At 40.6% G+C, this 12,852-nt stretch overlaps 1 protein-coding gene across 2 annotated transcripts in view; it reads right to left on the bottom strand.

The window, feature by feature from the left end:
- PHF6 (PHD finger protein 6) overlaps nucleotides 1-11,965 on the bottom strand; it is a 46,831-nt gene extending 34,866 nt beyond the window's left edge. For both annotated transcript variants that reach the window (XM_080795460.1, XM_080795461.1), the window contains exons 1-3: nucleotides 11,787-11,965; nucleotides 7,676-7,859; nucleotides 7,352-7,453 (exon numbers count right to left, since the gene is read on the bottom strand). In XM_080795460.1, coding sequence (XP_080651586.1) covers nucleotides 7,352-7,453; nucleotides 7,676-7,813 — 240 coding nt within the window. In that variant the 5' untranslated portion in view covers nucleotides 7,814-7,859; nucleotides 11,787-11,965. The remainder of the gene's footprint in view (nucleotides 1-7,351; nucleotides 7,454-7,675; nucleotides 7,860-11,786) is intronic.
- Nucleotides 11,966-12,852: the final 887 nt, after the last annotated feature.

Genomic DNA, 12,852 nt, shown 5'->3' with positions numbered 1-12,852 from the left:
TAGGTCTTTCAGGCTGAGGGTACTCTGAACTCTAAACATGCTGCCTGCTATCCTTAATCAGGGAAGAATGTCAAATACACATCCATGTTCAAGTAAGAACCAAGACATGCCCCCAAACCAGATAAAAATTATTTTACATTACTGGTTTGGGTTCTCCTCCATTAGCACAAATAAATGAGAACTAGTTATGTGATGACATAAATTTACAGTACTCCCAGTTACAAAGAAGTATTTAATGAAGGCAGAGGGGAAAAAAAATTAACTTATTCAGTAATAGTCAAAGACCTGATTTTCTCCATCACTGGACTTGAAGTTTCTCTTTCTGACATTCATTCTCCTTAATCGTCTCCAAAGCAAAGCAAAATTCCTTTTAATATAAATGACAGGTAAAATATTTGCACGCATTAAAATTAATCTGCATGCCATAATCTGAGCTTTATAAAAAAAAATACACACTTAGATGAATACACTCATGATGGATTTACACTTAGTTACACAGATGACAATAAGGCAAGCGAACAAATCTGCAGGAAGAATTTACCTGTTTTTCCACAAAAATACTCTTAGGCAGGGGTCCTGCAAGTCCAATCCAGCTCACCAGCCATTTCTGTAAATAATGTTTTATTGGAACACAGACACGCTCATTTCTTTGAGTACTGTCTGTGACTGAAACTGAGATAATATAGCTGGCAAATCCTTAAATATTTATAATCTGGCCCTGGACACAAAGTTTGCTGAGCCCTCTCCTGAGGCAATGGTCCATAACCAAAAGTGTTCATCAGAATCATTTGCAGGGGTGGGAGGCAGAGCGCCTGGGTGGCTTAGTTGGCGAAGTGTCTGCCTTTGGCTCAGGTCATGATCCCAGGGTCCTGGGATCTCTCACTCTCACACACTCTCTCTCTCTCTCTCAAATAAATAAAATCTTTTAAAAAATTCTTTGGGAACCTTTCTCAAAAAATACATGCCTGCAATCCCCTGCGTGGCCCACTCAGATTTCACAGCTGGTTCAGGACCACTGCTCGAAGGGTTGGTAGCACCACCGACCGATCACCTGGCATCTTCTGCTTCTCTGTATGCAGTAAACAGTTGGAGCATTCTACGCACTGTGGGCACTCCATTTTGCCCTTACTGAATGCTAAATGAGCTATTCACTCTACTTTAAATAGCACTGGCATTTAATACTAACCTAATACTTTTGCCCACTTCCTCCTCCTTGAAACTCTTCCCCCTCTGACTTCTACGGCATCACTTTCCCACTGGAACACATTCCAAGGCTCACTTTCTATGAAGCCTTCTGACTTCTCAAGTAGAGTTACTGATGGTCCTTTATCCCAGCTCTCCCGTGGCATTCTCTACATACTCCTACAGCTAAACTGTATGTATTCATAGTGGCACCTACTGAAGTGTCTCACCTTATGCTTGGTACAAAGTAGGCACTAAACTAAATAACTGACAAATGGACAGAGAGATGAATTCTAGACTCTAGGGCAAGGGCTTGACAAATTCCATGCCTAAGGAAACAACAAAAATAATATCACACTGGGTCAGGGAATGTTGAAGAAACATGCAAACCCTCCTGGCTGAGGCATACACAGCTCTCCACCATCCTGAACAAATAACCAATAGCATGTTTCCCACTAGATTTCTCTCCTTCCTTTTCAAACCACCAGAGCTGCAAACCACACCAGAGCACTGATTAACCAGAAAAAAGAGGCATTTTATGCTCTACCATTACTTCTCTGGCCAATCTACACCTAGCCCGTTATTAAGGTTTCCCACTATTATCCAACTGAAGCTCTTCTCTCCTCAAATCCAACAATCAGTGAGTGCCCACCTATTTATCAGAATGCTACTGAGCCCAACTGAGACACCAAAGGCTGTGCCAAGTGTCTTCCATGCATTAACCCCACTTACTCCTATGCTAGGCCGAAAGAAGTCTCTACCCTCCCAGAGACCAGAATATAGTGGGGAAGAAAGGCTTGCACACATGCAACAAACACAATGCATGTTATGTTAAACTCTACGACAGGGCACCTGGGTGGCTCAGTGGGTTAAACCTCTGCCTTCGGCTCAGGTCATGATCTCAGGGTCCTGGGATCAAGCCCCGCATCGGGCTCTCTGCTTGGCAGGGAGCCTGCTTCCCCCTTTCTCTCTGCCTGCTTCTCTGCCTACTTGTGATCTCTGTCTCTCTCTGTCAAATAAATAAAAATAAATTTTTTTTTTAAAAAAAAACCTCTGTGACAGAGGTAAAGTTTGAGCTGAACTCAAAAACAGAACTGAGAGGCAGCTAAGAAACGGCTAGGATGAATAATGTCGGTATGTGCACAGCAGTAGGGACACACAGAGGATGTTCGGGAAACCAAGAGGAGAGAGAATGAGATCAAGAATGGAAAAGGTAAGTTATGACTTCTGAAGGGCAGCCCCTGGGTATGATTTTGTATACATGAAGGCATCAGTGAAAGTTCGAAGTCAGGGAAGTAGAGATCCAGCAGTTAGCAGCAGTATGTTGGAAGGATGGGAAAAGAAGACTAGGTACAGGGCAGCGCTGCCAAAGAAAAGACAGCAGATGCGTGCCTGGGTGGCTCAGTGGGTTGAGCCTCTGCCTTCAGCTCAGGTCATGATCTCAGGGTCCTGAGATCCAGCCCAGCATTGGGCTCTCTGCTCAGCGGGGAGCCTGCTTCCTCCTCTCTCCCTCTGCCTGCCTCTCTGCCTACTTGTGATCTCTGTCAAATAAATAAATAAATAAAATCTTTAAAAAAAAAAAAAAAGAAAGAAAAGAAAAGATAGCAGAGACACCCCAGAAGGAGAACCAGTGTGACAGATATGTAAGAAGGAAGAGTTGAAGGTAAAGGATTCCGAAAACGACTCAGGGTTCAGGGCAGGGCAGATGATGAATAATGGTTCAGACAGGCTGAGTTTTAAGACGCCGCTGCAGGACATCTAGGTACAGCAGACAAACACCCTGCCATGATTATTTCATTCTCCACAGTGACTACTGTACATCCCTTTTCTCCTCAAAACTGCTTTGCCCATCCCTATCCCCTCCTACCCAAGGTGAAATGCCTGCCTACGGTTTAAAGAACCTGCCATTATCCCACCTTACTCAACTCGATTCCATTACTGCTGGTCTCAGTGACCCATTCTGGTATTAACCTATTTTCTGGACTCATCCCCCTCCCCTTTTTTTAAACTTCACCATCTCTAGGAAGCAGTCTTACCTAAACAGGCAAGCCTCCTCCCACACAGAATAAAAAGTTGTACCTATGAATTGTCGTATATGCAGATTCACGGCATACCCAATATTTAAATCATACACTCTCAAAATTAGATACCCCATTTCTATAGGGCACCAAGCACTCCACTGGAACCATGTCAAATAGGTCTTCCCATTTTTAGAGGCCACAAAAAATATCTTGAGGGTAACAAAGAATCAGAATATTCTTACCTAGTACCTATACAAGATTTCTGTCCTAAAAACAATGCTATTAATACATATGAAAAGGTGTCTGATTATATCCTAAATCCAGCAGTATTTCCATATTTGTTTAAAAAAACTACTAAGCTCTAATATTTACATTTGTTTAAAATCTGATTTGGGTAACTTAAAAGGCAGTCTAGTATAACCTGGGGTGATCAAGATTCTAGCTGTGCAGTTCACTGGCCCTGAAGTCAAATGGCAGCTCTGCCATTTACTAGTAATAGGACCTTAGTCAGCTTACCTCGCCGGCCTCAGCTTCCTCATCCCTAAAGGGAGAATTAAAACTTCCCATCTCACATTATGATGGTCAGGATTATAAAGAATCCTGTATTTAAAGTACTTTGCCACCATATTAAGTGTTCAGTAAATGTTAGCTATTCCTACTATTGGGGGAAAAAAAAACAGGAAAAATGTTCAGAGGATTTCTTTAGACCTATAAAATTTAGTCCAAAAAGAGGAAAGTTTAGGAGTGACCTGAGTATACTCATCAAGTATATGAAATATTTTCCAGTTTCAATAAAGAAAAAACCCAAATCCTTCCTTTAATGGAAGGAGAGAAACCTAGAACAAATGGCTTAAATTAAGCGAGATAATTAAATTACAAAGAAGGACGAATTTCTCAATTCTGAAGAGTGTCATATAATTATAGTCATGATTCAAGCTGCTTGGGTAGAATCACCACCTCTGGATATATTTAAGAATAGGAGAGATGAAAATCTTATGTTGGATGGCTTGGAGGCAACCTTGCATAGGGGGTGGGGAAGGTGAACCAAACGGCCTCTGAACTCCTGTTCTCAGAGTGATACATCTGACAGTTACCACTTCCAACGGTAACTATTATCCACCATAGATACTGCTAATGATTTCACCACCTAGCTTCATCCAGAAAGAGTATGTTCTTCAAATATACTCCTCCCAAGTATCTCCTTAAAGAAAATGAAAACGGTGATGATGATTCATATAATTTTACTTGGAAATTCGCATCTCTTGGCTAGATGGCTGGAGAATTAAGAGTAGATGGTACAGATGTGGCATCTCCATATGGCTGCAAAAGAAACTGGAAACCATTCTGGAAAAATACATATCTGTCTTAACTGCAAAAACAAAGACTCAAATGATAAAATCCTTAGTACCCTGGCAAATTCTTCCCGGTCCACCTTGGAGCCCAAAGGTAATGCAAAAGAGATGAATTTGCTCATACAGAATAACTTTCCTCCCCTGATCTTTGTGACTGACACGAAAACCTCCGAAAACTGCCTGTGGCAGTAAGAAGACAGAAACCATATACCTGTACCTCCTGTTCTGTGACCTCTCACTCTCTCAAGACTCTGACCCATCTGGTTACCTAAACACTTTCACCACGAGCCCGAGTCTCTTTTCTTTGTACTTTTCTTTGGGGCGAGTGGGCACCTTTCTTAAGCCAACAACAGGTATAGCCTGGAATCTGACCTGAAAGCACCCGGGGACCAGCACTCCTGTTTATTTTTGAAGGTATTCGTGACCTACTTTTCACCTAGAAGTCAAAGTTAAATATATGAATGCTGCTCTAGCCCTATCCCCTACGTAACTGATTTAAATTCTGACAGCTGGGAGAAGGGAAAGAAGCAAAACTACATACTAGGCTCAAGAGTTCTTTCCTTTTGACCCTATTCCTTACTACTAGATGCCCATAGCCTCAAAACAGCTTTTTAAAACACCTTTCCTAGGGTAACTCTTTCTGTCTTTTATAGAACTGGTTAGCCATGGAAAATTGCTGTTTAATAAGTGGTGATACAGCATTATCTGTTTACCACTGGCAAAAAGACAAATAAGTTAACGACCTAGCTAAAGTTACATAACGTGTCAGTGGCAGAGTTATTAAAAAAAAAAAAAAAAAGCCTCATGACTTTCCCAGCCCAGCATGCTTTTCATTAGCCTACAATGACATCAGCAGGATATTATTATCTATAAACAATAACTACAGTGGTAGCTAGCATTTATCAAGTCCTAACCACGTGCTAGGCACCATGCTAAGTCCTCTAAGTCCAGCCTCTCTTAATTCTCACAATAACCCTGTGAGACAAGTCTTGTCACTATCTCCTTTTAGCAGGGGAGGAAAAACGTGGCGCAGAGAAGGAGATGACTTGCCCGGGGTCTTCAGCTAGTCAGTGACAGAGCTAGGAGTCACATCCAAGTCTGTTACTTACTATAGCTTGTGGTCTGCACCTCCAATGTTCTTCCACTCCCTAGATCAAGGGACAAATTTAATTCTTTATAACTCACTACACTTGGGAAAAAATTAATTCCCCCCACCATACCATTAAAAATTAATCAAAACAATTTATATTAGTGAAGCTTGTACAAAGTTCTGATGCTGTCTTCACAAACACGTCCAAATAAAGAAATGCCCGCTGGATTTACCAACGCTGCCAGATGTACACCGCTGCTTCATGTAAAACCAGGCACTGCATTCGTTAATAATAAGTAACATCAGAGACCAAAACGGCTCCTGTTCAGACCAGAGCAGCCATGCCAAGTGACAAAAATGCTAACGAGTCAGGATGTAGATGCATTTCCAGGCATATGCATAATGCCAGGGAATAAATAATGGGGTGATGAGGTCTACAGTACAACCACTTTCAGGTAAGGAGTATTCTTTCTTTACCTCTGAATTTGTTTTTAAGGACTAGGAAATAAAAACATACTGCTCTGGTTCTCAAAAATCAGCAAGCCATAAAAACATGAAGAATTCTGAAACCACCAAATAAAAATCACACTAAAAAAAACCGAAGCATTCAAAAAAAAAAAAATGAAGCATTCTATTGCTACTACAGTTTTGGGGGTGGAGGGGAAAGAAATACTTTCAGTTAAGGTCTCACTACCACAAAAACTGGCCTCTGAATTCCCATTTGTGCCAATACTAATTCTAGGGTTTTAGACTATTTATCTTAAAGCAAGTCTCAAATCCTTGAACTTCTTCAATTGCTTTTTTTTTCCCCTACTACTACCAGACTGACAACTTCAAAAAAAAATAGGTTATTCCTGGTCATCGACACGACAGTTCCTAGCTCTGCTCCTCAAATTCTTTGTGAAACATGAGATCATCCAGCGCCGAAGGACACAGCTTTGTGTTCTGCCAAGCCCACCTTTAAAATAATGCAGCACTTAATAGTGAAGCTACTGAAGGCATTTGCAAACATAATTTCAACAAAGGGTTCAAAGGGAAAAATAATAACCAAATGAAGAAACGTTGTTTCGATGTAAACCATAATGTATCATAAACGCCAAATGAGATGAGGTTACTTTTCCAACAGAGCAACATAGTATCCTGCCCACCTGCTTGCTGGTAGAAGACGATTATAGGACCATTCAGTGTAACAGAGCTTCAGACAAAGAGTGAAATCCATCAAAAGTGATACTAAGTTATAAATGCGGGGTTATATAGCTGAACCACAGTCAAATACAGCAAGTGCTAACATATTCCTGCTGAAAGGGTAGGGTCATCTTCATTTATGATGACCACGATGACTTTATGATGGAAGATGAAAAAACATCTGATCATGAAAATTTTAAATGAAGACTTCAACACATGATATATTCAAATTAAGCAAACTGCTTGTTTTTTTGAGTCAACACAGCCTCCAAGAACATTTTGACCCTTTTTGAAAAGGGAAAAAAAAAATTTGAATAATATAAATATTGATCCACTCCTTTTTTGTTGAGTGGTAAACAAGTTAAGCCCAACCTTGGAATTTCTGGTTCGGGGGGTAGGGAGGGAAAGACTGCAATTTAAAATCATAATGTTAATAATGCAATACACTGTAAACTAAGCAATTTCCTCTTTAATGAGCTTAAAATAAGTTTTATTCTCAAGAGGCAGAAATACCAACTTACCAGCTTCGTGCCTCTTTTAATTTCCTTTTGGACATCTTCAATAGAAAATCCACCAAGACTTTCGTTATCAGAGTGTGATGATACCAAAGCAGATGAAAAGAGCTATAAATTACATTTAAAAAAAATTAAGGTTCACATTTAAAGAAATTGCAGTGAAACAGTGAATAAGATGTTAACTTTACAAGGAAATTTTCTAGTAAAAATGGCATAGCATTAGTGAGAAACCATCTCTTTAAAAATTTAACTGAGTTTTTTTGTATTCGGAAATATTAATTGTCAGGATTCTCATGGTTTCAGGTGTCTTGGTTGCCGGCCTATACTTACCATGCACTTATGGTGTGCTGCCACCTTCTGGTTTTCAGATATTAGTAACTGTCCACATTCCTTGTCTCTATTTGACTTACAAAAGCCACATTTGCGCTGTCTTGTAGGCCCCTTTTTCTGTTCAACTGAGCTTGACATGATTTTTAAATTGCTTTTAGAATGCCACTTTAAGCCTCAAGAAATGCTACAGAGAATAAGAAGGGCAACAAAATGGTTAATTTCACTTTAATACCCATTTGCACAGTCATGTAAGTTGTTTAATATTTAACCTAAGTTTTAACATATGCATTTTTAAATGGCTATTTAGTATAGAAAAATTAATATTAAAACCTACAACGCTTCTGTAATGGAAAAAAATGAACGTATGCATAAAGACAAGGTAATGAAATAATTCAGGAAAATCAAACTGCTTCCAAATTAGGGGATATGTGAAATAATTAAAAAGATTTCCGTGTGGATCGATAAAAAAATGTACAATGTGTGATACTAAAACAACCATCTGCTGACATAATTAATATAAAATATTTTTAAAATATAGCTAGATGCCTCTTCAAGGAGACAAAGAATTATGTATCTAAGAGCAGAGCAGAAACTTCTAAGAGAAGGACACAATATCCAGAGTGAACAGAATTCTAAAATTGCACAATTCCTTAAAGTTCACATAGTGATAAACCAACAAAAGACAAATGAATGCACTTAACCGTGACTCTGGAACACTTACTTTAAAAAATCTGAATTATTTTTAAGTAAAAAAAAAAAATCATGTATACATCCTTAACAAGTTTTGCTACTGTAGTCCTTTTTAGAGTAAAGAAAAAATTAAGTTTATAACAATCTATTCAAAAAAGCATACTTTAGGAACCAATTATTTATTTTTAACAAACTATATTATCTGACTCTGGGACTTACTCCACAAGCCTGCTTATCAAATTAAAGCTACAAACTGACTGTGGTGTTCTAAATGTAGTAACTTCCACATTAAATTAGCAATATTGTCTAAAAGGAAGGAAAATTTTTCTGAATGACCCTTAAATCTAGTCAAGTTATAATTATAGGTAGCAGAGTCAAACCAAAAAAAAAAAGGGGGGGGGGTGGGGGAGAAAAGCTCTGACATAGACGGTGTCAGATTTAGATCATCAATCTCAACAGGGATTCTTAAGAATCTAAACAAGTGTAAAATCAGTGATGTGACTTATGTGGTTTTCCCAAATCGACCAACCTAAACAGTTCAGGATCCAGGCTGCTACAACACACAACACAATCAATAGCATCTCCAATTTTTGTCTTAAAATCTCCCAAAATTCTTCCCATTTTTCTGTATACTCAAGTGCTTTCATGATACTATGTTGAAAACTGGACTCACTGATGCTACCTTGTAGCTCTCTGAGAGGTACTTACTCCCCATCAAGAACAGTAGCTGCCGGATGCCAGCAAGGTAGAAGCTGCAAGCCAGGATTTTACAATATAAAAATGCAGACACGGGATTCCAATTTAAGGTGAAGCCACAAAGAAACAGGTCTTTTTTTTTTTTTTTTAATCAATTTATACCTAGGCCTTGGCAGTCTCCCCATTGATGGGTTTAACAAACTCTTAATGCTATCGACAATTTTAAATACCTCAGTGTTCCAAATGGCATCGGATACTTTACAACAGTACTGTATTCATAGCACTGGCTATAAACCATGAAACTGATTGAAAACAGGCAGCAAATACTTTTAGGATTAAAGAAAAAAAGGACATTAACAGAGAAACAAAAGAAACAAAAGGGGAAGTGTGTTTGCATTTGTACAGGCAAATATGTGTTCAGTTGCTTTATCAAGAACATAGCTGCCAAATCTTTAGAATTAACCATGCGAAACACCAAAATTCACAAATAGCACTAAAATTTCCTATGTGAGTTCTAAATTAGCTTTCTTTACTACTATGCAATGAAGAGTAGGCACTCTGAAACCACTGTAATGCATTCAGCATTTCTCCCGGTCATCCTTGGCCAGTTCAAAGGATGGCACATTATGAATCTAATATGTACAGACATCTTTAATGTGTAATTTCTGTTCAATCCTAGCATACACTATAAAACCAGTTTAAGGCTTTTTAAAAAGTCCTGGAGTAGAAAAGCACTTTTTATTCTTGAAATCAATCCTGAAAATGGTGTCCCTCAGATTCTATCTCTATTGAATCCTGCCTCTTTGAATTTAATAAACAGGTACATTTCTCCTCCTAATTTTGAGAATTTTTCTTTTCCAGATATCAAAGACCCAAAAATCTAAGAGAGAAACAAGGTATGCTTTATTTCACATTCAAAAATATTCTAGTGTCTTAATCAGTATAAATTGGTAAAGTGACCAGAAACACACAAAAAAAGTGCATCAAACCAATTAAAAACTTTCCCCAATGCACAATGACTAAATGGATTTTTCCACTAAAATTCAAATAATGCATCTGTGCATATCTTGCTAATTTTTTACAGCCTCCTAGTGAAACATGAAGTGGGGAACATCATGGAAACAATGACTCCTAACAAAAATGTCTTTATCATAAAAATACAGATTTTTATCTAATGCTGTCTCATTTGTGGTCTCTAGTTAGGGAGAATAAGGGCATTCCAAGGACCAATATTAAGAGATTCATAATGATCCACACAGCAGTATGGCCTTTTAATTTCAGTCTAAAAGGTTTTTCAGCGCATGCAGAGATCAAACTTTGATGCTTTCGCCCAACAATGAAACCTTTTCCTTAAAAGAAACAGAATATTATGGACAGTGTTATAAAGCAGAAATAAAAAAGCAAAGGTATCGGCGTGAAAAACATTTAAATATCTGGCAAAATATAAAAGCTCGATTAGTTAGGCTAAAGCTATCAATGCGTTCCTGATTTTACAAGATGCTGTAAAGAACCAAGGTAGAAATAACCTGAAACATCAAGGAGAGCATTGAAGAACCAAGTCGAGAGCTCATTCAATGTCTCGTATCTGAAAGACCATTTTCACAGAAAAACAAAACAAAAACTGCAGTTCCGGAAGATCAAACAATTCCGCACGCAATCAAGCTGAAATACACAGTTCAGAATACATAAACGTGATCCTCAAAGAAGCAGTATTTCTGTCAGGAAAGTTAGAGCGGAGAGAAATAAACGAATAAGAGATGAACCGGAAGGGCACCTGAATTTGGTTGCACGATATTATTACATGCTTCGCACTGCTTTTTGCGGTTATTCAAAAGGAAACTGAAGGAATTTTCCAGTTGTTTCAAACCCAAGGGTAAGAAAGAATTTGAACTGTATGAATAAGACCTGATATTACGTAGTAAGCCGATGAAAAGAAAAGGGTTTTCAAAAATAAAGGATTTTTCAACTTCCACGCAGGATATCGAAACGAACAAATTTCAAAAGAATGCCGTGCTGTTCGTCCATATAATAAAGGATGGTACACATAATGTACCGGGTCCTCTCCCCGTTATTTATTCCTCAATACACACTAGACTCCACGACCTCCCTCTAATCAAGCGCTAGATCAACTCGCAAAACTATCTTCCTCTAAAACACTTTAGCAGGTCCTTGCGGTCGGCAAGTCAGGGTCCCCTAATCGTCCTTTTCCAATCCTCCCGAATCCAGGCAAATATCCCACCACTTTCTTTAACCCTCCTTCCCCAGGAGTTCGCCCTCAGTCTCCGTTTCAGATCTCAGTTTCGCCCCTAATTCCCCCCACCCCAGAGTTTTTTCTCATTCCGTAAAGCTAACCCTCTTGCCATCCTAACCATTCTTCCTCTTAAGCTTCCCAAACTGGGAGTCTCCCTCCTTCCCAAATATGTCCTAAGCGATGGCAAAGACTAAAAATTCCCAGTATTTTTTCCTCCCTAAATGCTGCGCCCCCTCCCCCGAAGTCTAGGCTGAAGCCTAACCTCTCCCTTAGCTCCCCCAAAGCACTTTTCTCAGCAGCCTCTTCGCCAAGCGCCTTCAACGAGCGGCGCTTCGGGGGTCCTTGACAATAAAGCGAGACCACCAAGAGTCCCCCTTAACAACGGGCAGGGGCGGCGGCCTGGCCACCGCCATCCTCCTTGTCTTCTCCCGCCGGGCAGAGAATGGGGGGCCCCAAGCTACCGGGGGCACTCACCGGCAGGGCCCGGAGGCGAACGGCAGCGGAGAAGCGCCAATGAGGGGAAAGAGAAAGAAGTCGGTGTCGGTTCTCCGGCAGCGCCTGGGAGCGGGGCTCTGTCGCCGGAGGTTGTTTCCTTTCATTCGAGGAGAGACGGGCTCGCCGAGCGCCCTTACGTCGCCCCCCTCGCACGCAACGACTCAACACAGCGTTAATACGTCCCTAGCGCGCCGCGGGCCCCGATTGGCTGCACGGCCGGGCAACTGATGCCGCAGAACCACGACGCATGTGCGGAGGCCACCCCCCAGGACAGATCGGGGCGGCAAGCTCCGCCTCCTGCTCGCGCGCGTACCTTCTATTCTCCGGTCCGCCGCTCAGCCAAGTGTTTGGGGGCAGGAGCCGAGGAGATAGAGAAAGAGGTTCAAAGATATCGCTGTGGGTCGGACGGGGAAGGGGCAGAGTTGGGACTAGAAACCACTGGACAGGGGCCCTGGGTAGCCAGTTTTCAACAGTGATTGAAGTGGGTAGGCCTGATCCTTGCACTTGTTCACCGAGGCCTTTTCACATCCATTATTTCATTGTACTCTCGTGGCATCCCTTTGAGGTCCTCCGTTCTCTCATCTTACTGCCGGGAGAGACTGAGAAACTCGTAGTGGAGTCAGTCGGCCCGGATTTCAGTCCTCGGGCAGATCATTTTCATCTCTGTACCTGAATGATTTTTTTTTTTTTTTGGTCTCTAAGATGGGAATTAAAAATAGGATCTCACGGGTTTATTGTGAGGAAGAAATGAGATAATGCAAGTTAAGCGTGTATGAGCGTCCCTCGCATATAACAGGCCCTCTATAAATGCGGAGATTATCATAATCAGAGAAAGATAAGTGATTTCCTTTGTAACTCAACATAGGTAAACGCGACAGCTCACAGAGCGCTTTCCTTTTTGATGTATGGAGCCTGACTGCTTGGGTTTGAATCCCAGCTCCCCCACTTCTAGTTCTGTGACCTTGAGCACGTTGCATTACCTCTCTGTCCCTCAGTTTCAGCACGTCCAAAATGGAGATCACAATGGTAACCGTCTCAGAGAGCT

This window comes from Martes martes (genome assembly GCF_963455335.1).
Source record: "Martes martes genome assembly, chromosome: X".
In the NCBI taxonomy this organism is placed as follows: domain Eukaryota; kingdom Metazoa; phylum Chordata; class Mammalia; order Carnivora; family Mustelidae; genus Martes; species Martes martes.
The sequence above is the reverse complement of the archived record's forward strand: the minus strand, read 5'-3'. Positions and strand labels throughout refer to the sequence as shown.